The sequence below is a fragment of the Physeter macrocephalus genome, chromosome 15, assembly GCF_002837175.3.
Source record: "Physeter macrocephalus isolate SW-GA chromosome 15, ASM283717v5, whole genome shotgun sequence".
Classification (NCBI taxonomy): domain Eukaryota; kingdom Metazoa; phylum Chordata; class Mammalia; order Artiodactyla; family Physeteridae; genus Physeter; species Physeter macrocephalus.
In genome coordinates, this window is record NC_041228.1 from 40,947,232 (window position 1) to 40,973,319 (window position 26,088).

Here is a 26,088-nt window from a genome sequence, read left to right on the forward strand (position 1 = left end):
ACATATGTGATATGTGGCATTTCTCATTGTAGACACTGAACTTGACTTTTCTCACTCTAACGCAGACCAGAAAGACAACACAACTGAGGTCAGAAGACCCAATGAAGAGTTGAACAAGCTGTAAGTGAAATTCTCAAAACACCAAACCTCTGGATGATCTACACATGATATTCTATTAAAACTGGAGTGGGAGTGGAAGACAGAAACAAGCTCCAATTTTTTCCAATATTCATGTAAACAAAACACACAACTAGAAACATTTCCTCTTTTATCTTTTCATAGTCCTTCATGCAGATCTTCTACATGCTAAAAGATTCTTTCAGCCACTGGTGATATACCTCAGATTTCATCTTTTCTAGAGAAAAATCAAATTATTAATTTAAGCCTGTTAAACTGTATGGCAACTATGCATAACTCCCCCAGAACCATATTGCAAGGTCAATTTCAGTATCAAGTGGCTTATACCTGTCTTTTTTTGGAGGCCAGTTCCAAGTACCATCACCCAGCAAAGCAAGTTAGGGAAAAACAAAACTTTAAAATATTGAGTGGGAAGTCATACAATATGCTAGGATTCTGATAGCTAAAACAAAGAAAGCTTCAGGGAGTATAACCAGGGCAGCCGGACAGGTAAGGGGAATGTTGCCTTGCTGGGAATATTCAAGGTTGGTCTGATGGTAAACATTAGTGATGTGCTGGTAAGTGCTTGACAACTAGCTCTAGTGAGAAAAGTATTTTGTAGCATGTGCAATTTCCCTGGCGTAAGTACACCCAGGAAGCCTGATTCCAAGCTACCCAAGTGACATCACTAACAGGAAGTTAGGAAGAGATTCACAATAACAACCCACTGTATAGTATTTCAGATACAACAGATGTAAATAACCTCAACAGCATAAATTATGGTAAAATGTAGGTTAATAACTAGACTGTAGTGAATTTTGAGTATTGCTTTTGTTTTTTAATATATTTAATTTTTTAATAATGGTTGCATTTAACAGCTGGCTCCCAAAAGTCGAATATTTAAAGGTAGGCTCTACATTCGCTCCATCACACCACTTCATGTTGCTCTTCAGGGACATTAAAGATATTATGAACAAACAACAAACCAAATAAATGAAGCTACTAATCAACTCGATTAAACTAGCTCCAGAGTTTCCAAGGCTGCCAACCTCTTTGCTATCCCACGTTAGAAATGCTCAAAGTTCAGGTTTCGGTATGCACAGTATTTAACAGCAGTACCATGAAATAACAATACCTTGCATTTTATCACGCATCAATCACACTTTTCAAAGTAGTGTTTTTACGACACCGTGGGACAGTCTGGCCCTGCACAGTGAATTTAAATCAGTGGGCAACAGCATTTTAGTGCCTAGTGGGTAAAACAAGAGTCCTTGGGAGCTGTTTGTCCAAGAGAGAGGGTCAGGGGTGGAAGCCCGGCAAGGAAGCGCGGAGGCTGGTCGGCGGCCCCAAGGTTGCCGGTTCCCTCCTGGAAATGCACACCTCTGCAAGCAGGTGTACAGCAGCACCAGGCTTTCTTCCTTACCTCTTGTTTTCTGACGCTAACTTTAGCGATTTTACTAAAATTCAGTTTTTTCTGAAGGGGAGTAAAAGGTTGGACGAGATATGCTCTAAGAGCCCTTCAAGACGTTAAAATTATTAGAACCATAACATTCAAATATACTCTTATCTGGCAGAACAGCTTTGCAATGTTTTCCTCACGATCTAAACATACCTGTTACTGGAGTAGATACTTGTGTGCAGACTACATAGATCTCATTGCCAAAGATAACGTCAACAGTAGTCGTGGCCGAGTGGTTAAGGCGATGGACTAGAAATCCATTGGGGTCTCCCCGCGCAGGTTCGAATCCTGCCGACTACGGCGAGCCAGCCTTTTGATACAGATCCTTGTTTTCCTTTTACAGGCTTCTCCGCAGATTATTTAAAGAATCTATGAACTGCTGGAATACAACTGGGACCCCAGTGGGGCAAAATGAAGAGCGGATGAGGGAGCTAGGCAGTCGTGTGACTGTGGTTACAACTTGAGTCCAGAAGAGGGAGATGGGACAAAACACACCAGACAATCTGGAACAAAGAAAAGCAAAGCGTCGCGAAGTTGCGCAGGAAGGGACAGTTCTGACAGACCTCTCGCCTCGCGGGAAAGCCTATGCCCCGAAGCCTCGCTACCACACTGCATCCTTCCGCGCGAGCGCGTCAGCGCCCAGGCATCGCGAGCGCCTAGGACAGCCTCGGAACGGGCCGCGCATGCGCGGGGGCGGCCAGCGCGCCCAGCGGATCCTCGCGTTGCCCCTGGAAACCACACGGTGCTGTAGCTACCAGAGCAGGGGAAGGACATGACGATTCAAGATGGCGAAAGACCTGGACGAGCTCTTGGATGAGGTCGAGTCCAAATTTTGCAGACCAGACCCACTGAGACTGGGTATGGTCGAACAGCCCAGAGGCGGAGGCGGTGGCGGTGGCGGTGGCGGTGGCATCCTCAGCAACGACCGGAACCGAGCCGAGGCGAAAGAGAATCTCAGGTTAACAGGCGGGAGGGATGGGCTGTTCTGGTGAAGCCTGCTTCAGGTCCTAAAGCCACCCCTCCGCCGCCGGACCCAAAGAAACGTACCCCCGCCCGCGACCTCCAGCTCCTCTCCCTGCTAGGGCCCAGACTCTCAATTCCCCACTTCCGGGGCCGCACACATTTCAACTCCCCGGCCTGGAGGATCCTAAGATCTCTTCCCAAGGCCCGACTCCGCCCCCGAGCAAGCCCCAGAGGACTGGCCCCGCTGATGCCCTGCCTCTGAGAGCCCGCGGCTTCACTCGGGTTCCGATGGGGGAGAGGGGGTGCAGCTTAGGCTCTCTCTCTTGAGCCCCGAGGGGGTCACGGTGACCCGGGCCTCCGTTTGCGTGAGCGACTCTTTTCCGCTTTTGAGGTGCCCGCCCAGAGAACCTCATCCTGTTGCCTCTGGTCCTCTTGGGACCCCATTCCCAAGGCAGAACAATTCTTGGGCCAATTTTTGGAGAAAACGATGCCATTCTATTCCATCATTAGTTGATTTTTTTTTTTAAGCTCAGAGAATTGAATGAGATTAGATTTAATATTAAAAGGTTTAATTATTGGTTACACTGTCTTTATTAATCCAGCCACCTTCCTTCTCCCCACGGCCTCAGCTAAGGGTCCCAGAGGATCTCAGGCATCCAAATTGAAATTTGGGGAATTTTCTTAAGTCTTGGTTTTTGATCCAAAAAAAGTATCTTTCAAATTTGTCAGCCATTTTTCTTCTGTGTAATTATTCAATAATAGGACTTTCTTCTTTATCTTACTTCCCCCCTCAATTCCAAAAAACCAAAATTTTAGCCAGAATGAGTATTGTCCTTCAAAATGATGGCTTGGGAGCCTCTGCAGTAACTCTTGCTTGAATCTCTTGGAGACGCTTGTGGAATTACACAGAGGCAGCTTTGGAACAACCCAAGAAAGTCAATCTTGTTCATTTATGGCTGCATCTGTGGGTTTTGTTTTGTTTTTGCGCACCTGTGTGTGATTTCCCAGAACCCAACACCATTGCTACCCAATTTACAAGACTTACCTCTAATGACATTTGTTTATAAAAATTCACCCTCAGAAGATAAAAACATTGAAAAGAGTCTAAAATTTAGAAACAGAAGTTCTAAAAATTAGTCGAGTACTTGGCAGCATTCTAAAAAATAACTGTAGAGCCAACTAAAATGACTGTTTTGGGGATGTCCCTGGTGGTTCGGTGGTTAAGACTGCGAGCTCCCAATGCAGGGGGCATGGGTTCATCCCTAGTGGGTACTCAGCCAAAAGAGATGACTGCTTTGAATGGGCTAACGCTCATTTGACTGTTGATGAAAATATCACTCTCACTAATTTGTATGTTATTATCTTGAATGCTGGGCATTCTTATGAACTCATTCCCAGCACATCTACCATTCCTATCCTACAACAATGTTACCTTGCAAGTTCTTTTGTTCTTTTTATTTATTCCTTTGGGGCATGGAGAAAATTTATCAAAGAGCCTTCCAGAGCCTATTCATCTTAGGAGAACTAGCACAGAGGGATAGGATGTCTTGGAGCAGGCTGCTGAATGTGGAAAGGGTTACTAAGGTGGATGGATCCTCTCCAAGCACAGGTCCTTTTGACCTCTCTCCGTACCCTGTTGTTATACTACTAAAATCCATCCATAATCCTTATAGCATCCCATCCCACCTTACTACCTCAGATTTTTCAATAATACATTTATAGAAGCTGTAACAAACCAGTACTGCTGTCATTCATGTGTTGAATTCAAGTGTTGTCATTCATTTGGCAGTGTAGTTGTAAAGGTAAATTATGCAAAAAAAAAACAGCAACGAAGACCCTAAACTTAATAGCAAATGTAGTATATAATGTCAAATATTAAAATTTTGTCCTGAGCCAAAATTGATACCTGAAAGTTAGGAACTGATTTAGATTATGAATTTATTAATAGGAGACTACCTGCCAATTGTGTAGTGATATAGCCTGTATCGCTTTTTCTTAAAAGAGTTAAAATACTGAAATTGTCCCTTAAAAACGATAGCTCTGCAGATAATAAATGACCATGCCACATCTGGATACCAGGAACTACTGCTAATATAAATGGTCAGAACATATACAACTTGATGAAGAGTTCAAAATGGTAAAGAGAAATATATAATTAGTTTTAAAAAAAAAAAAGACTGATGTGAGTTGAACTGCAATAAGAATAAAGTGGTTCAGGATGATACAGATGGGAATATTTAGAGATAATATCATAACCTCATAGATGATAGCTATAATAATAGCCAATACTTATTGAGTCCTTTTTATATGCCTTATATGTGTTATTTCATTTAATCTCCACATCCCTACATGGTGAATACTATTATTATCCTCATTTCACTGACCAAGACCTAGAAAAATAGTTGCTTGCCCAAGTTCATATTTCCAAGTCTACCAGGACATTGTACATCCAGATTTAAGCTTTTATGTATATCTTTCACATTTAATTGTGGGTTTCAAGTGTTTACATTTATTTTATTTATATATTTTATTTTTGACAGAAACTATATCTTAAATCAAGATTCAATATAGGAAGCAAAGTTACGTAGGGAACGAATAAATGTTTATTAACCTTTGATTAAGATTATTACAGCATCAAAAAACAAAAAGTATACTGTCATTTAAAATTTATATGCTTTCTCAATGAAATGATGGCATTTTTTTCCCATTTCTGTAGCAAAGCATAGGCAAGCGTAGGCATCATGAAATTGTGTGATCTAATAACAGACCAGAATCTTACGTAAGCTGATAGTTTGGATCCCTAACAGTACTGAGTAGACTGGTGAAGTTTGAATGCATCTGATTCTTGAAACTGTGAAATTGCATGAGAGAGGGGAACCCAGAGAGTGCATCATGAAAACCAAAGGAGAGAATTTCTAGAGGACATCTTAGCAACCTGCTGTCACAAAAGAAATTGAAGGAATTGGTACACAAGTGTCAGGTGCTTCTGAAAGATTAAAGAGAATTGGAACTGAGAAAGGCCATTGAATATAGTGATTTGGGCAGTAATGACTTTGAAAAAAAGAGTTTCACTATAGTTGAGGGATATAGAGGCCAGAGATGGACTATTACACCTGGAAGAAGTTTTAAATAGTTGTCTAGATTTCCTTTTTACATATAAAATGTCTGAGGTTCGGAGAGGTTAAATAATTTAAACTAGGTGGGTAGTTCTCAACAGGTAATGACTTTACCACTCAAGGGGCATTTGGCAATGTCTTGACATTTTTGATTGTCACAACTGGGGAAGGGTGTGCTACTGGCATCTAGTGGATAGAAGCAGGGATGCTGTAAAACATCCTACGGTGCACAATAGCCTGCCCTTCTCATTGTGATACACACACACACACACACACACACACACACACACACACACACACCCCAAAGAATTATCTGGTCCCAAATGTCACTATTTCTAAGGTTAAGAAACCCTTATCCAGATCACCAGCTGATGCTAAATCCAATATACTTGTAAGGAAGTAGAAATAATGGATATAGACTACTCTTCAGTAGTGAGTAAAATAGGGGTGGCAGCTTCAAGAGGGGTTTTGGAATGTTTCTTTGAAGAGGAAAGCATACTTAGCATACTTGGGAAGAAACCAGTATACAGTGGAAGATATTAAGGGTAAAAGTTAGAAAGGGAAAAACTGAAGAGGCAAAGCCTGGACAGAGATGGAATCAGACATTCAGTGTTAGGCAGTAGCCTCTGCATTTTCTTACATCAGGTTATCTTACTCTCAGCGGTATCAAAGAAGGGCTATAATCCTGATGTTAACAATTTCGGAGCAAATATGTTTCTAGAAATAGAGAGTTAGTCTAAAAAACCTGTCTTTTAAAACAGTTTAATGATCCAATGAAGTTATAAAATTATAAATGATATACAGCATCTGTAACGTAAACTCTAAAGAGAGTTAATCTCATTTAGTGTTAGGTGTCTAGACTGCCCTAGATTCAATTCCAGGCCTCTCCTCCCACTATTTATATGACCTTGGGTGAGTTTTTGAATCTCTCAGTCCCTATATCTTCATCTATGTAAAGTATTCAGTAAACGTTAGCTATTAAATAGGAGTTCCATGCAGTAACAGTTTGTCAGTAATCCTGTGATGGCTTTACCCGCAGAAGGTAAAGAGGTAGTTGAGATACTCTGTCAAGCAAATATCACTTTTTTGTGTGTATGTGTGTAATTGATCATTTGGTTATATAACCTTTGGCTCCTGTAGTAAAGAGATATGATTATTTGACTTACAGTGGAACCCTTAGGAGAAAATTAGACATATTAAAATTATCTTTGTTTATAATTCTCAGGTTCTACTTATAATTGTACATGTTTTGTGTTCTTAAATAAATGGTTGATGTAATTTAGAAAAGTGCATACCCGCCTTTCTCTTACATATAGCATACAGCTTTAAACGTTATATTTTAAGTATGTAAAAGTACACATGGGAATTTGTACCTGATGAAGTACATCTTTTTTCTCAAGAAACCTAGGCTATGTCCATAGTAGGAAAAAAATAACATCACATTTGTCCTTCTGTTATCAACTCTAGTAATGGACTTTATTTAAACAAAACTCTTCTGATGCTGGCTGACTTTATCTGCACCTAAGCTTCAGCTGTTTTTTTGTTTGTTTGTTTTTTCAGATCAACAGAAACATTTAAAAAAGAACATGATCTTGACAGTCTTATTAACGAAATATTTGAAGAGCCCAACTTTGACAAAAAACGCTTTGTAAGTCAAATGTTCTAAATGTACAGTCATTCTTTCATTATCTCAAGACATGTTTAGAATAGTCTGAAAACTTATTAGAATACACAAGTATCTATAGTCCTTTGAATTCTGGGAAATACAATTATTTAAAGAAATTATTCCACTTAGATTTAAATAAGAAAAAAAATTAGAAACTGTGTGTTTTGCTTTTTATTTCTCAGCAAGGATGAGAAATTAGAAAAGCTGTTGAACAAAAGTCAACTTGCAGATGAAGTTGGTTACTTGTATTTATTTGTATACTCTAAGAATACTTTTCTAAAAGACCAAAATCAGCTTTCATTATAGGAATGTGCTTAGCATCTCAAATGCTTTGCCATTGCTCTCATCCCATGAACTAATCAGTTAAGTTGGTAGTATTTTAATTTTTTAAATGCTTATATATCTATATCAACTTTATAAAAGCTCATAAAATAATATAACAGCCACCTATATATTTACTAGTCATACTGAACGTATCTTAATGTTTTGCCAGATTTGCTCCTCTGGATTTTTTTTTTTTTTTTTGGCCACACCATGTGATTTGTGGGATTTTAGTTCCCTGACCGGGGATTGAACCCAGGCCACAGCAGTGAAAGCACTGAGTCCCAACCACTGGATCGCCAGGGAACTCCCTGGACTTTTTTTAAAGAAATAAAAATTATAGTTTAAGAACTCTCCAAATCTTACTCTACTGCCTTCCTTCCCAAAGGTAACCATTAGCCTTCCATCCATACTTTTATACTTTTATTACATATGTATGTAACCATAAACAATTTTAATTAATGTATAGCGGTCCCTTACGTAACTCCACCACAGTTATCTACATCCCTGGTGATTAGACATTTTGATTATGCCAAGTTGTTGCTCTTACAAACAATGCTTCATCAAATATCTTTGTATGTCTTTTTTTTAACCCATGTGTAGGAGTTTCTCTAGGATATATAAACCAAGGCGGTCACAAGGTGTGCTCATCTTCAACTTTTCTACCCATTGCCAAAATGTTTTCCACAGTGACTGTCTTATTTGTATTCTTCTCACCAGCAGTGATGAGAATGTATATATTTTCATTTTTACCAGTTTGGTGGGCACAGAATATATTTGTTAGATTTATAGATTTATTTATATACATATATATATGTTAGAAAGAGACCAAATGGAAGTCTAAATTACAAGGACCACAAGGAAAAAAATCTAAGAAATAAATATAAAATATAATACCAAAGAGGGTTGGTTGGTTTGTTTTTAAGGTAGGGAAGATTAAAGCAACACAGTGGACTAAAAATAACTAGGCAATGATTGTGTTAAGATTATGGATATGGGCCACTTCTTTTTTTGTCAGACTAAAAATCAAGTGACTGGTATAGATCATAAGCTTTGTATTTCTCTATGCCAGAGGGGAGAGGAGTGGGAGAGATGAGTGAAATACATGAGGGATGTACAAACTTCCAGTTACAAAATACTTGAGTCACAGAGATGAAATGTACAGCATGAGGAATATAGTCAATAATACTGTAATAGCTCTGTATGGTGACAGATGGTGACTAGACTTTTTGTGGTGATCATTTTGTAATGTATAGAAATACCAAATCAGTATGTTGTACACCTGAAACTAACATAGTGTTGTAGGTCAATTATACTTCAATTAAAGGAAAAAGAATAAAAATAAAACCAAGTTTAAAAAAATCTGAATTTCTCTAAATTTAACAGTTTCAGTTCATCTGTGGTAAATTAATAAGCTGATGGCCTTGTTGAATAACATGTCAACACAATAGCAATACTCTGCGAACAGAATGCATCATAAATGCTGAATAGCAATACTAATTTAATTAGTGGTAGGAAAAAAACTACATGATGTTATTCATTGATCATCTGAGCAACTCATTATTTATTAAGCACTACAGGGTATGTATCTGTGTGTGAGGCACTGTCTCTTCAGTTCAAGGCATTTCAGAAAGAGAAGGAAATACTTCTCTAAAGAAGTATTGGAGAAGATATACTAATTTGAAACAAAAATAGCTCTTATACTCATGAAGAAATAAGCTTTTATGCACTTCTTCTGTATGCTCCCTTTTTTTTGTTTGTTTGTTTTTTTTGGTTTTTTTTTGTGGTACGCGGGCCTCTCACTGTTGTGGCCTCTCCCGTTGTGGAGCACAGGCTCTGGATGCACAGGCTGAGCGGCCATGGCTCACGGGCCCGGCCCCCGCCGCACAGGCTGAGCGGCCATGGCTCACGGGCCCAGCCGCTCCGCGGCATGTGGGATCTTCCCGGACCGGGGCACGAACCCGTGTCCCCCGCATCGGCAGGCAGACTCTCAACCACTGCGCCACCAGGGAAGCCCTGTATGCTCCCTTTTTGAAGTTGGTTATTATATCCAGTTTGCCAGCCTGCAGGGGAGAAAGCAACCCAAGTAAACTTCTGGAGGAAAGCAGATCAATGTAAAACACTGACTGGATGAGGAAAAGAAGTGTCTGTGAATTGCCGGTCCATGCCCACCTTGTCCTTAGAGGCCAGATCATGCTCTTGAGAGTATTGCTCCCTCCTCCATTCTCTTGTGTTTCTTTTTTTTTTAATTGAAGTATGGTTGATTTACAGTATTATATCAGTTGCAGGTTGTTTTGTTCATTAACCACTCTCAGACTCACACAAGAAAGCCCAGAAACAACAGTAGATGTCCCACTGTGCCAGCTTTGAGTTGTAAACACAAGCCTGGATGGCACATGGAGCGTGCTCCCAAAGACAAAAAGAGACTTAGGCACATTATTACTTTTCAGCTATGCACCAAAAATATTTCCAGTTCTGTTTAACATCAGTTTTATTCAACAAATAAAAGAGTTAAGAGAAATAGTAAAGTATTTTTGCCTCCATTAAATTTCCTCACCTACTAGGTAAAATGATGGCATGTCTCTGCATAATTTAAATTGCCTTTTCTCCACCCTACTTCCTTTCCTTGGCGGTGGTCCTAGTATGTGGTCGGCTGTGTTGTTTGGTACCTTATACCAGTTAACACTTAATAAATGCTTGCTAATGATGATGTTATGTAACCATATAGGAACTACTGTATGGTTGTGACTAGGTAGCTCTACATTTTCCTTGAACATCTAATGGTTGATACCATTCCATTTGATCAAAATTAATATTCCTGAAGTTACCCAGGAGTTTGGTTAGTTTATTTTTAGTTCAGGTGAGTACCATTCACAGCCTTTAAAATGAGTCTGAGGTTTTTTTACTCCTCAATTGAATTTTTCCAGGATGAAGTTTTAAATAGCAGCTCCTTCTTATTAAATCATTGAACTCTAGTATTAACTGAAGAGTTATAAAGTGACTCTAAATCTTAGCATGCTAATAATGGCAGTATATCAATTTTCTAGACTAAACGTTAGCATAGTAATTCGTAAATTCCTCAGGGAGGTCTACTTCCCTTTTGCCTTTAAAGGGTTTTGATTATTGTTTTCATTTCAGAAACTTTAAACTCATAGGAAATTTTAAGCTATTTTTAAAATATTCTTGTTATAAAATAAAGAATATTAGTTTTCATGTTACAGTTCTCTAAGTTACCCTTGGCCTTTTATTGTTTTGTTTTTTTAACAGAAATTAAAATCTAAATCTTCAGGTAACGCATCTGTCAGAGCTTCCATTCAAGGCCTTGGTAAGAGGTAAGTTGGGATTGCTTTGGTGAATTATACACACTGGTGAGCATGGTCTAGTAGATTTTGTTACCATTTAACAACATTGAGCAACAAAGCACTGGTCGGCTTTCAGGAGACAGACCAATAGCAGCATTTTCAGTGTTCTTATGGTCTGTGACTCCTTAGTGTAAAGGAACTTGAATGGGAGGTTATTGCTATTGTAAATAATTTTCTGCTGCATAAAAAAAAAAGTATGAATGGTTTCTCAAAATTAATGTTCTGTTATATTCTTCAGTATTTACTTTGTCCCTTACATTATTTGGCAAACACATTTTTCTGTGACTCATTTTAACTCCTTGAGTGTTCCTGAATATACAGATTTTATCCAATAACACACTGACCCTGAAATAAATACCTCTTCCTTGAAATAGTTGGCTTGCTCAGGAAAATATACAATTTGATTACAAGAATATAGAGTCAATGAGCCCAAATTAACTTCTCATGTTTCTTTTATGTTTTAATTTTATTTTTCTCCCATCTGTTGAACCTGTCCAGCTGCAGCCCAGTATACCTTGGTGGAAGCGCTGTTGCATGTGGGATTGGGACAAATACTTCACAGAGGTAAGATGTCAGAAATATGTTGTACTTTCTTAATTATTTTTTTCCAAATTGATACCCTGTTAAAACATAGTTCTTATCATCTTGGCATGAGTCTGTTTCATAATAAAAGGTATATTTTGTTAGCCAGTCTAAGAACACTTTACTGAAATGTTTACTATTCTTGAGTGATAGCTGTTAAAAGCTATGGTGTTGGGTATGTGTTGTTCACTGTGTTGACACCCTTCTTTAAGATCCACTTGAAGTTCCTGGATCACTTCCATCCCAGCTTGGTTTCCACAAGACACCAGGAGTTGAGCTTCTGTCTTGCCATTTTTCCTTCCAGGCAGTGAAAACCAGTGAGTAGGACAGATGAACTATATGATGTGTCACCCACACTGCCTTGGCCAGTCAGCCTGAGAAGCTGTGGGTCTGTAGTACCCAAGGAGTTCTTAAGCATAGTCTCTTGATTTTACATATTTCAAAAGGAGAAAGCCTCCTTTTGTTGTCTCTTCCCCAACCCTCCTTTCACCCAGTATCTCACTCAGTACCTCTTTCAGGGCAATCTTATGGTCATGATGCTACCTACCCCAAGCCCCTATCAGCCTCAGACTCCTAGCCTATTCCATTGTCATTGTCGTAAAGTGGGGAAAACAGATCGATTTTCAGCAAATTTTTTTTTTTTTGAAGTATAGTTGATTTACAATGTTGTGTTAATTTCTACTGTACAGCAAAGTGTTTCAGTTATACATATATATACATTCTTTTTCATATTCTTTTCTATTATGGTTTATCACAGGATATTGAATATAGTTCCGTATGCTATACAGTAGGACCTTATTGTTTATCCATTTTATATATGATAGTTTGTATCTGCTAATCCCAAACTCCCAAGCCATCCCTCCCCCACCCCCCTCTCCCTTGGCAACCACAAGTCTGTTCTCTATGTCTGTGAGTCTATTTCTGTTTCGTAGATAAGTTCATTTGTGTTGTATTTTAGATTCCACATATAAGTGATATCATATGGTATTTGTTTTTCTCTTTCTGACTTATTTCACTTGGTATGATAATCTCTAGGCCCATCCATGTTGCTGAAAATGTCATTATTTCATTCTTTATTATGGCTGAGTAGTATTCCATTGTATATATGTACCACATCTTCTTTATCCATTCATCTGTCGATGGACATTTAGGTTGTTTCCATGTCTTGTCTATTGTAAGTAGTTCAGCAAATCATTTTACTGTCCTGTTAAGTTTGGTTCTATTTTTATAGAGGCCTACTTAACTAGATTATTATATATTGTCTAGTTATTTCTAAAGCACTTTTTCATTTTCTGATAATTTTTTAAGAAATAAAAGACTGAGCTATATGATTGTGTTCTGATCACATTTCAGGAGAGATAAGCTTTATATTGAATAATGGAAGGGGGATCCAAAAGCACATTGTTGGAGGGTTGTGGAAGAGCTGGCCTAGATCCTAGGAGGCCTGGAAAAAAAGGGCTATAGGACCAGAGGGAAACTGGGAATCTCGGGAAGCCTGGACCAGGAACACCAGGCAGCAGACAGGCTATAGCAGCCCACAGGGGTGATGCCTGCTGTGAGGGCTGTAAATAAAGAGTTGGTAGCACCTGAATCGTCGTGCGTTGAGGACTGTCTGTTCAAAGGATTAGAGACACAGACTGCCCTTAGAGAAGAATACAGTCTGGTTGCTTATCGATCCTGACTTACTGTGTCTACCCAGTTGGATTTTTCTCAGTCATTGCCTGACCACTCTGCCTCGAATCCAGGCTTCCCTCAAGTCGTCCTTGAGCTATACAACAAACGTTTCCTAGTTACCATCCACTTCCATCTTCCCTAGTCTCACCCACATAGAGCATTAAAGAAAATATACCTAACATAACATTCTGAGCACCTCTCCCCTATTCAGAAGGAAAATGAGAGCTGCCATCTGTCTCTTGTTAACTCTGAACTCATTGTTTGCTTCACCAGATTGTAGTCCCTGTTCTTCCTCTTCTCTTTTTAGTTCTTTCACCTCCAGTTAAAGCCTGGGCTAGATACTCTACTTCCACTAGAACACTTGTTATCCTTCTCCTTTCCACTTATATTTTTCTGCCTCTGAGTATTTTTACACTTATTCCCTGTCTAGAATGACACTCCTTGCTAATGCATGTCCCCACTGTCCTACCTGCTTAATTCACTTACTGTAGACTCATTTTGTCATTCTGTTTGAACGTCCTTTTCCTTTTCTTTTTTTTAAATATTCGCTGAATGCCCTCTATGTCCTAGGTACTAGATACCAAAAAAGATGAAACACTAGCCAGTAGAGAAACTGATAAAGAAACAAATGATTATACCCAGGGCATGAAGAAAAAGGGCTCTGGTGACAGAATACCTAAGTTCAGATATTCACTCTTACAAGCTGTGAAGCCTTGAGAAGGGATATAATCTTACAAAACCTCAGTTTCCTCACCCATAAAAACTTTAGTTTTTATGGGTGAGGAAACTGAGTTATTGTAAGGATTAAATGAAATAATACATTAAAATTGCGCCCATGTTGCAAGTCAGCTAGCTACTGTAAGTACAGTCGTTTGTAGTTATTTGTGGGTCTTTCTCATCTGTTGGTGCTGCCTTCTCATTGTGTTACACCTCAGCTGCAAGAATCCTATATTCTACTACTTTTCCATTTTATCTCAGGAGATATCTCTGTGTGTTCTGGTTTACTTCCAAGAGTAAATATTTTTTAAGATTTTCTTTTATGTAGTATATTTTTACATGTACTTTGATTTAGTTCCAGCAGAGAAGAATCTCGTTCCAGATGGAATTTCAGTGTATGTCTATTATATAACATTGATCCATGAGAATGCCACAATCTTTCGACCCCATTCCTACCTTTTGCACAGTGACAAGAAGGGAAAGCACATACAATTTGCATATATATGCACAGATAAATGTTTATATTCACAGATCTTTTCTTCTTCACCCATCACAAAGATACTAATCATTAACCACCTTCTTCATGACATAGATCAGCACACACAGAAAGATAAGCACATACGTATTCATGTGCATGTAAAATATTATATGTGTGAAGTACTTTATACTGTCCAGAGCCCTTTTTTTAAGTATATGTGTATTGGTTCACCTGCTTCACAGGGAAAAACCAAGATGCAGATAGAGCAAGAATTTTTTCTTTTTTTCTTTTTGCGGTACGCGGGCCTCTCACTGTTGTAGCCTCTCCCGTTGCGGAGCACAGGGTCCGGACGCGCAGGCTCAGCGGCCATGGCTCACAGGCCCAGCCGCTCCGCGGCATGTGGGATCTTCCCGGACCGGGGCACAAACCCGTGTCCCCTGCATCGGCAGGCGGACTCTCAACCACTGCGCCACCGGGGAAGCCCTAGAGCAAGAATTTTTAACCCCATTTTATAAATGAGGAAATTGAGGCACTGATGTTAAATTCACTAAACACGTATTAATTCATCATGTCCTTGCTAAGTCCTAGGTTTTGGGTGAACACATTGTGGTGAACAAATAAATAGACACTTCCCTGCCCTCAATGAGCTTTCAGTCTAGATGAGGAAAGAGACTTTAATTCCACAAATAACTATTTAATTTCCACATAATATGTAATGTGAAGGGTAAGTACAGAATACTATAAGCATAGATAATTGGCATCCTAACTAATATGAAGTGTTAGGGAATGCTTTCCTAAGCAAATAACATTTAATCAAACTATGATATGATAAATAAGTAGGAATTAAGCAAAGACAGGGGAGCGTTGGAGCCAGAGGACCCACCATGTTAGACGATCCCTGAGCTGGAAGGAGCCAGGGGTGTGGGAGGAACAGAGAGCAGCCAGGTGAGCTGGAGTGTAGTGAGTGGGGGAAAGAATGGCTCCTGGTGGGGCTGGAGAGGTAGTCAGGGGACGTTTGGTTTGGGGTCCCCTAGAGGATTTTAGAAAAATATGTCCTCTAGCAGTGGAAACCATTGGGTTGTTTGGGGTTTTTTTTTAAGCAGATACGGGTGACATAATCATATTTGTGTTTCTAAAGAAAGAAATTTTGGTTCCAGAATGGAGAATGGATTGGAAGTTGGAGGGACAAGACAGGAGAGAGCACAGGGAGACCAGTCAACAGGCAGTAGGTACTGGTGGTCCAGGAAAGAGACAGGGATGGCAGCTGTGACCTAAGTGGTGGCAGTGGCTGTAGGGAAAAAGGGTCACACTTGAGATATTTAGAACATAGAATTGACAGAATTCAATGATTAAATGGCTGTTGGAGACAAGAGAGAAAGTTGTCAAGAATGACTCCCAAGCCCTGTGCCTTGCCCAAGGCAAGGACTCAAACGTGTAACTTGATGCCTAGTCCATTATGCCTTCTAGTATACCAATTTGCAGATGCTTGTATAATGTATGTAAGAGGGAAGCCGCTTTTGCTATTGCAGCTGTTGGTTTCCAGCTGCCCAAACAGCAAGACTCCCCAGTCCACTGTGTAGATCTGACAGGATTTGACTGAGAACCAGAGTCTGTGCAGAAGACTATATTGGGCCATATTTGGGACAGTCCCACCACTAACATCTTTAAAATAGTAAAGATTTTACTTACTAGCCTGATAAAAGGACAAAGCTGTTGGTGACACTTCCATGTTTGTATTTACTTACATTTTAGAGGAAAGACCTGACAATTTATCTTTCATTGGAACCATGACTTTATGTTAGATATTCTTTTATATATAGTTATAAAAGAAAAATATATTTAAGCTCTGAAAATAAGCACTGATTTACATGCCTAGGGCATAAAGGAAATCGAGTCTGTTCTGCCTATTTTTCATGTGTTATGTTTGTTTGATTTTTGGGTAAAGCTCTGGTTTGAGAGTAATCTCGAATGATTTTAGGGTGTAAAGATTTGAATCTTTTACCCACTTGGTGTAAAGGAGAAAGCAGTAGCAAAGTGTGGTGGCATTAATAAGATATAGATAAAACCAAGGTGTGTTTTCAAGCCAAATTGAATTTTACTCTCATTATTTTTTAAACTACTTGCAAGCCTGGATTATTCCATAGACTGGTATAATAATGGTCTAATAGAGTGAATCGTAGCAGCAGAATGATTTCTTAGCTGCAAGTTAGTTTTATTTTTCTCAAAGAACAGTGTTTGTAGGAAAATGTGGTAGTGTGAATAGATTTGAATAAACTACTAAATTTTAAATTAAAAAGCTGTATTTAACATTATGGTTGAAATTTTACACATACAAAATGTCAGGAAATTCTAAATTATAGTTCCCACAACAGCAGTAATTCAGTCAAATTGCACATATGTATTAAGGCATTAAAGTTAACACTCTGTGCAATCATGTAATAAATACATATGCATAAGAAAGCAAGTTATAGCAGCTTTGGGAACCATCATTTTGCATTTCCTGACTTGTACGTTCAAAATCCAAGTTCAAATGTGTACAAATGTAATTGTGTTGAATTTCAATATGTACAAATTCAACTTCATAAATTGCTACCAGTTTAAAAGGAAATACGGAATTGTTTATGAAACTTAAGATTTTAAGTGTTTAATTATTGCTGTGATTAATGTTTTTAGAAATATAAAGCATTTATTCTCAAAGAAACTTTCAGGCCAAAATATATTTGCAATTTTGAAGTTAAGTTATCTGGATTTTAGAGGGAAATAAGTGAAAAAAATATATAGTGATGGATTTTATTTTATTTTTTAATTGTAGAAGTATTATATGCTTTTTGAAAAAAAATTAAAAGTCAAACTGTATAAGGAGAAAGATAGTACTCTCCTTCCTTCCTCTCCATTCCCACCCCTCCTGAGGCAATCAGTGATAGCTGCATGGTATATTACCTTCCACATTTTTCTCCATGTTCTTACAAACTTATTATAAACACCTGTACAGGAAAATTTGGGGGGTAGTTTTTACAAAAATAGGATCATGTTATATATGTTATTGTGTACCTTGCCTTGTGCACCTCTATGTCAGTAGTTAAATCTAATTAACTCTTTTATCAACTGCCTAATATTCCATAGTGTAAATGTTACTCAGTCTTTTCCCTCTTTGATAGCTATCCATGTGGTATCCTGTTTTTTGCCACTTCAACAGCACTGCAGTAGAAATTATTCTTGAGATACACGCCTATACTCTGGTGCTTTTATTTATATGTAATATATTCCCCAAAATGGGATTGCTAGTGCAGCAGCTAGGTATAATTTTAATCTTAAAATAATGCCAAGATTTTTCCCAAAAGGTTATAGCAGTTCACATACCCACCAGAAATGTCTTGAGAGTGCTAATTTTTGCTAACTTAATTGGTTTAAATATATATTTATGGTTGCTTGAAATTTTAATTCTTTATGTAGTATTTTAACTTTTTAATAAATGCTATATGCCAGGCACTGTCATGAGCACTTTATCAATATTAACTTGGTTAGCTCCTCATAATTCTTCTATGAGGTGTGCATTATTATCCCCATTTTACAGATAGGGAAACTGAGTCACAGAGAAGTTAAGTTACTTGACTATAGTTACACAGCTAGGGAATCAGCATTTGCACGTAGGCAATCTTGTCTACACTCTTTAACTACTAATCTATGCTACCTATATTAGTGACATAGAATTATATTTTTAGGTTTTTTTTCTTTGTTGTCATTTGTAAACACTCTTTATCAGTATAAGTATTTGACTATGTGTTGAAAATGTTTTCTTTCACTCTATTATTGGTCTTTTCACTTTGTTTTTGGTATCTTAAAAACTCTTGTTATTTCCCTTTAATTTTTAGATGATCAAATGTATCTATATTGATTCTAGTTTTAAAATACTTCAAACAATGGAGAAGTTTTCTTTAAATCACAATTATTATACAAATCAAATGGTTTGCAGCAGCAATTTGTAATTCTTACCATGTATTATCATTTTACTCCTGAAGTTACTATGTACTATATGAATTTTGAGATTTGCTTGGCGTTTCGGTTCCTCAGGTTGTCACTGAGTACCTGTTATGTGCTGAGTATCGTTCTAGCAGTTCTCCCCTCTCTCATCAGCAGCATTATTCCCGTCACTGCATCTTTGCCATCAGTATACAAACCTGCTCTTTTTCCTTCTTAAATATAACCTTCTCTTAACCCCACTTCCTTTTTTTTTTTAATATAACCTTCTCTTAACCCCACTTCCTTTACCAACTACCACTCCACTTAAAGAAACTGCTTAGATATACCTTACCAGTGAAGCCTATGCAGACTATTGTATTTAAAATTATAATACACTTCCTCCCAGTACTTCCCATTTTATCGACTCTACGTTTTATTTCATTTAAAGCACTTTTTACCTTCTAACATGCTACGTATTTTATGAGTATTGCTTATTTCTTCTCGAATTAGAATCTAAGCTGTTTGAGGACAGAATCTCACCAGCACATAATAGTCTTTCAGTAAATATTTTTTAAGTGAGTGAATGAATACATTAATGCCAAGTAGTGGGGAAACAGAAACAAATAAGATATTTTCCCAGCACAGATAAGATATTGTCCCAGCATTTCAATACAATGTGGCAAATTCTGTGATAGAGGTATCCTGAAATTTTCATTAGGAAGGGAAACACATAAAGAAGGTAGCTTAAGTGAAGATCTCCCTCAGACAAATTTGAAAACCATTGAACTAAAAGATCTACACATCCATATTTTTTTCTTTTATATATGTAAATATACATGTGTGCATATATGTATCAGTACGTAAGATCTTAGTAAAATAGGTAGGTTTGTGCAGAAATTTAACCTGAAAGTTCAAATAGGTAATCAGACCAATAGTATAAAAATTTATAATCAGATTCATCTTTACTTTTCTGTTGTTTACTCAGTAATCTGTAATATGTGGTATAGTCTATGAATAAATCAGCATATTTTCATATTTAAACTTACCAGTAATTTCTAATGTACAGTTCTTTTTCTCTGAACAGAGCGTGTGACCATCTGCGTTGTATAGCCTGTGATTTCTGGGTAGTAAGCTACAATGACTATGGGTGGGACAAATCATGTGATTACCTGTTTTTCAGGTATGTTTCTAAAGAACTTCACTCTGTGAAAAAATGTACTTAATATACAACTTTATATTTCTTTTTTTTTTAAATTGACACTGTTTATACACTCTAACTAGGAGTTACAATTTATTTATTTATTTATTACCTATTTATTACTATTATTATTATTTTTTTTTGCTGTACGCGGGCCTCTCCCTGTTGCGCCCTCTCCCGTTGCAGAGCACAGGCCCTGGACCCCCAGGCTCACCGGCCATGGCTCACGGGCCCAGCCGCTCCGCGGCATGTGGGATCTTCCCGGACCAGGGCACGAACCCGTGTCCCCTGCATCGGCAGGTGGACTCTCAACCACTGCGCCACCAGGGAAGCCCAACTTCATATTTCTTATTGTGCAGTAATGCCTCTTGGTGGCCTTGGCCAGATTGTGTGGCCTCCACCTCTTTGATGTTTCTCGCATCATCTCCTCCTTTCCATTTGTGTGCTGTCAGCCTAGTTAAGGACATGTTACTTCTGGACAGGCGTTCAGAAGTAGCCTCCTCACTGATTTTCCTGTGTACAGTCTCTTCTTCCAGACCACCCTTCACTTGCTGAGAATTAAAGCATAACTCTTAGTATGCCATCCTCTTGCCCAAAAGCCTTCTGCTTACAGAATAGTGTCCAAATTCCTTAGTATGACATTCAAGACCTTCCATAATCCAGTCCCCATCTATCTATCACCCAGCTTTGTTTGTCTTTCCACGGTATACTTTTCACCTTTGCAAGATTTTAGCTACATCAAAACAATGCTCCCATTCCCTATGACTTGGTATAAACTCTCCACCTCTTGGGATACCTTCCCACCATTTTATCTACCTAAACCCTACCTGTCCCTCAGGGTATGGTTCATTGCTCATCTTCTATGATTCCCTTACCACTCTCTCAACTTGGAAGTAAACTCATCCTCTCCCGTGTGTCCACAGCACGTTGTACCGGTTATAGCACTTACTGTAATAAAAGACTGAAAATATCTTAGGTTGGTGTATGTCTGCCTCCCTCCTTGTAGTTGGGGTAGTGTTTTACTCATATTTTTGTAATTTGTACATCCTTAAATACTCAGTGAATACCTAATGTTTTTAAGTTATAAAAATGTATTTGGACTATACATTCACATTTTCAAATAAAAATTAAGGGCTAAAAATTAGTAAAGTACATATATCATGCATTTTTGGCCCCCCATACCTCTGCCTAAGCAAAGACTATATTTTCAGATACAAGTCATCAGAATTATTGCAGCACTCTTCAGTAGCATAAAGAGAACAGTGAGAGGCTTTCTTCACACCTCTCTGGCATCCATTCTCATGTAAATCTCTAGGAGTCTCCTCTAGTGTTAATGTAAGAGTTTTTAAACTTTTCACATCAAGAACTGTTCTGAAAATCTGAATCCTCTCAACATACGCACAGAAAAATTCAAATATGCAGATACATAGAAAAATTACAATTTGAGAGATTTCATAGTACCCAACCCAAATAAAGCCTAGTGTGGTCCCAAAATCTCAGGTCAAGAACCCGTACTCTGGGGCTCTGAAGCTCAGATAAGAAATGTAGACTGTAAAGTGGTAGATGAAACCATGAAACTGGATGATATTACCCAGAAAGGTGACTTGGAAGCCTGTCAGTGAATGCAGATTTAAGGGATCATTTAGTTAAGATAGGAGATGCTGGGACTTCCCTGCTCCAGTGGTTCCCTTAACTGCTGGTCCAGTGGTTAAGAATCAGTCTTGCAATGCAGGGGACGCTGGTTCCATCTCTGGTCAGGGAACTAAGATCCCATGTGCCGCAAGGCAACTAAGCCCGCATGCCGCAACTACAGAGCCCACACGCTCTGGGGCCCATGTGCCACACAACCAGAGAGAAGCCCACACACCACAATGAAGAGCCTGCATGCCACAACGAAAGATCCCACGTGCTGCAGCTAAGACCTGACACAGCCAAAAATAAATAAATATATAAATTTTTTTCAAAAAAAGATAGGAGATGCTTTGATGTTTATATTGTGGTGCGGGGCGATGGGGAAGACAAGAGAAGGGAAGGTTATATGAATAACAAGGGTCCTGGAGGCTTTGGGGTCTAGAGTGCTGATGGAAAGTGGGCCTTGGATAGGTAGAGGCCGCCTCTATGCCTGGGTGGAAAGAGGTCATATACAGATGTGTTCAAGGGGAAAGCTAGGAAATGAAGGCCTTTTCACATCTCACTGCCTGATTTTGTGAATGAAGATGTGATCTGCTTGAAAGTAGAGGAGAGATGAAACACTTGAGGGCAATAAGTGTATCCTAGCTTTGACAAGTTCTAGAACTTTCTAAAAGAAATATAAGCTATACTTGACCATCCTGCCATAATAGCTAAATAAAATGCTCTTATTCTTCTATTAAACTGTGTTTGCTTTATGGGAAATAATGAAATTTTCTTTCTCAACTTTTAAAATATGCACTACTTGAAATATATTAATTATTGATAGTTCCTTGGCTTTCATGATTCCTATTCCTGAAATCTCTAAGTATTCAATCAAGTGTCACATGTTAAGTTTGTCAAAATATATTGCAGATTGAATAAAGGACAGTCCTTCATTTAGCCATTTAGTTTTCATTAAACACATTTAGTTTTGTTCGGCTTTTTTCTTTGCAGTAAAACTTATTCAGTTCTTCCCCTATCTCACTGTAACCTTAGCTAAGTTGTTCAGCTGGTCAAAGTCTCAGTTTCCTGAAGTCAGACAGTTGGCCTGGAAAATCTCTTAGGTTTTCTTAGGGTCTAACCTCAATTGTGCCTGAATTTTGTGCAGTACTGAATGTGGTGCCCATTGGCCACCAGAGGGCACTTTGTTTCCTGCTTTCTGTTGCAGTGACATCAACAAGTAACAGTTAACAGTGTATTTCTTTTTTAAAAAATACTTATACTGTATTTCATCATTTCACTATGTATTTTTTTCATCATTTCACTCTGAATTTTTTCATTTTCTTTTGTCATGGAATATTTACATAAATTCAGTACATGGATTATGAGAATCATAATTGATTTTCTGCTAATTAAATTTATCTTCTGCAGTCTTTTTTATATAATAGCATCAAGTCAGATGGTTATCGTTTTTCATGAGTTCTGCGCATAGATTTAATTATGTTAAAATTACTGACATTTATTTCAGGATAGGCATTTGTTTTGTTTCTGGTAGTATACATAAATAGGCAGATCATTGAAACAGATGAGATATAATATGAATTCAACACATAGAAGTAACAAGTACTTTTTCTCTATTAATGAAAAATTTCTATAGTTAACCCATCAGAAGCCTGTTATCTTTATGCCTCATATATGCCCTCCATTTGCCACACTGCAGGCTTTTAAAATATGGCACAGGTGAGTACTTGAGGTAGGAGATGAACCACCATCTTTTCCACTCTATTCTTATATCATGTAGTCTCTGATAAGACAGATCAATAATTCTTCAGCTTTTTAGGTCACTGTGTTCTACAACAGCCTTAATAAACAGACCTAGAGGATTGCCATTTAAAAACATTGAAATCCTCAGAAAGAGAACACCAAAGTGAATCTTCTGTTTTTCATGTGAGAGCACCAGGTAGTTTAGCATTTGGATGTTGTGAAGACAGGAAAATAAAGCAGTTAGAATTTCTTTTTTTTTTTAAGTCATTAAGCACTGAACAAAGCTACTATGCTAAAACCTTCTTGTTTTACTAACAGGAACAATATGCCAGAATTCCACAAATTAAAAACAAAGTTGATAAAGAAGAAAGGAACACGGGCATATGCCTGCCAGTGCAGCTGGAGAACTATTGAAGAACTGACTGACCTTCAGACGGATCATCACCTTCGCTGGGTTTGCGGTAAACACTAAGAATGCAGACTTTCCACATTCAGACAAATGCATCCATGAGAACAGTCTCTATTAATTGTCACAATATTTAGGTAAAGGTACATAGTATCATGCCCTTTGGAAAAGACAGGAAATTTCATTTAATGGCTGTACAGATTTTCAAAGACCAAAAGGACTTGGGAAGATAATGTGCTTTAACATTTTAGAATTATTCCTTTTTGATATATGGACATTTCAGTTAGTAAGTAAGGTAACAAGTTATCCAAATACTTCTTTGCTAGTCTGTCCCCTGTTAAATAGAAATTTAATTGTGGAGTTTCATACAAATATATAGCCATTTAGTAGCAACTGCAGTACTACTGACTGCTAATATATTTAGCATAAACATTCCTCGTTATAGCAGTTAAAGGGGATAAAGCTGGCCCTGCAGAGAGGTCATTGAGGGGTGTACACATCACCTCTTCCAGTCACATCTGTTGTTAGCAAAGATCATAATTTAGACATGTCAGAAACCATGTGATCAGTGGCTAATTGCAGGGTTTTTGGGAGTATAGGTATACTGTAGGTGAAAACACTGCCTGTATCTGATCTAACTTCACTAATTCAAAGCAATACTATGCACAGTAGTAAGTATATATTACCAGTTTTAGCCTGTTTCTCCTCCTTTTGTTCATTTAGATATGAGAAGTTATTTAGTTTGCTCTTTTAGCAAGTATTCATTTCTATATAAAAGTGGGTTTTTTTGATGCGCCTAAAAGTACAAGGAAAAATCCTAATACAGACAGGTCATTTTTGGATTTTCCAACTACCTTCTTGCCTTTAATGCCCTAAAACTCCATTAAGTAAAGAGAACAGCAAGTAAGATATTTTTTCAGGCAGCCTGTTGATTTTTATGGTAGGATCAGGTTGACATACTGTTGATTGGTGAGTACATGAAAAAAGAAAGCATAGCTGAACCAACAGGTAACCTGTTGGGCTCCTTCTTAATATGACTAAGACTTGAGGAGCCCTATAGTAGCAGCACATTCAGAAGATCGGTTACCTCAAAATTACCAGCTCACAGCCCCATCACAGCCCCATTACCAGCTCACAACCCCCACCAATTTGCCAGAAGCTCTTTACCGCATGTGTCTAATATATTGTTCAAATGCGTGACACAGGCTTGCTGAAAGGGAGGAACTGAAGCAAAGTTATGATCTGCGTAGTCTTATACTGAATCTGTTCCAGCCATTTTACTCAAGCAAAGAAAGATCTGGTCATTAAACTCCTTCTCCTAACCGTGACACATTTGCATATGTGTATCACTTGCTCCAGTAAGTCTAGTATTCCAACAGGATACATCTCATTGTGGCAGATGCTCACATTTTTGTATTAAGAATATGTTGACCAATCTTATATTTCAATAAAAATTTTTTACCCCCTAAAATTTTATCTCAGTGTAATAATATCAGAAACATAGAGGGGGACTTCCCTGGTGGCGCAGTGGTTAAGAATCCGCCTGCCAGTGCACGGGACATGGGTTTGAGCCCTGGCACAGCTACTGAGCCTGTGTTCTAGAGCCCGCGAGCCACAACTACTGAGCCTGCGTGCCACGACTACTGAAGCCCGCATGCCTAGAACCCGTGCTCTGCAACAAGAGAAGCCACCGCAATGAGAAGCCTGCACACCTCAATGAAGAGTAGCCCCTGCTCACCACAACTAGAAAAAGCCCGCATGCAGCAACGAAGACCCAATGCAGCCAAATAAATAAATACATACATTAAAAAAAAAATGATCCTTTTAAAGAGAAACAAAAGGAAACGGGGATTTGGATTGAAGTCGCCTATTTCAAAAAATAGCAGAGCAACAAGAGCCACACATTCAGAACCTCATGGAATTTGGCACATTTAATCATAATGGTGATTTCTGTTTAATTTAAATGAGCAAATTTACTAAGTTATGGATTTGAAATTTTTTTCCTCTTTTATTATTTCATCATAACTATTCTATAACTTAGATATGTTGCCCATGTTTGGCATTCCATAACATAATAATTATAATAATTAGTTCCCTAATGTCAGAAATGTATAAATGAGTTCACATTTTTGTTGTCAATTTACTTTATGAGCTTTTTAATATTGTATAATTTTTGATCAAAAATGTAGAAAGAATATTATGTTTATATACAAATGGATAGATTATTACCAGTTGTAATTTAAGCCAAAATGCAACTATTTTAGTATCATTGTAGAAGAACAGTATAGTTTCTAATCAACTATAATTTTTAAGTGCAAAGTCTGTAAAACTTTCAAGATGTTTTGCATATTTGTTTTCAATATTCATAATAATTTTCTACCTTTAACGAGTATCTATTTTTTATCAAGCCAGGTAGCTACTTTATTTGAACTGCATTGTACTCTCAGACACTTATCTTGCCTAGAAATGAATAAATAATACGTAGCTTTACTCTGTATTTAGGTGTATTTTTTTGTTTTATAATAAAATATTCATTTGGGGATTAATTTGATATAATTTTGATAATTTCCTTTAAAATGTCAACAAAATGTTTCCAAACATCCAGTCGAACAAAGAATTTATTTATTTGCATTGGGGAAGAGAAGCATGCCATAAGTTTTAGCGTGTGTGTAAGCGTGAATGTGTGTACGCGCA

At 38.0% G+C, this 26,088-nt stretch overlaps 1 protein-coding gene and 1 non-coding gene across 5 annotated transcripts; both read left to right on the forward strand.

Annotated features, from left to right (window-relative positions):
• The first annotated feature begins 1,794 nt into the window (after positions 1-1,794).
• TRNAS-AGA (transfer RNA serine (anticodon AGA)) lies at positions 1,795-1,876 on the forward strand. Its single transcript has one exon. It is a non-coding gene; the product is annotated as a tRNA-Ser (tRNA).
• A 393-nt stretch (positions 1,877-2,269) lies between these two features.
• On the forward strand, positions 2,270-25,929 carry CFAP418 (cilia and flagella associated protein 418). 4 transcript variants are annotated; one of them, XM_028500712.2, is made up of 7 exons: positions 2,270-2,534; positions 7,216-7,303; positions 10,910-10,974; positions 11,503-11,568; positions 19,500-19,595; positions 23,307-23,449; positions 24,977-25,929. In XM_028500712.2, the coding sequence occupies exons 1-7, from the start codon at positions 2,362-2,364 to the stop codon at positions 24,994-24,996; spliced, it is 651 nt and encodes a 216-aa protein (XP_028356513.1). In that variant the 5' UTR covers positions 2,270-2,361; the 3' UTR covers positions 24,997-25,929. The 4 variants fall into 4 exon arrangements, with proteins under 4 accessions (XP_028356513.1, XP_028356514.1, XP_007111618.2 ...); XM_028500713.2 differs by lacking the exon at positions 19,500-19,595; XM_007111556.4 differs by lacking the exon at positions 24,977-25,929 and having other exon boundaries at positions 23,307-24,965.
• The last annotated feature ends 159 nt before the right edge of the window (positions 25,930-26,088 follow it).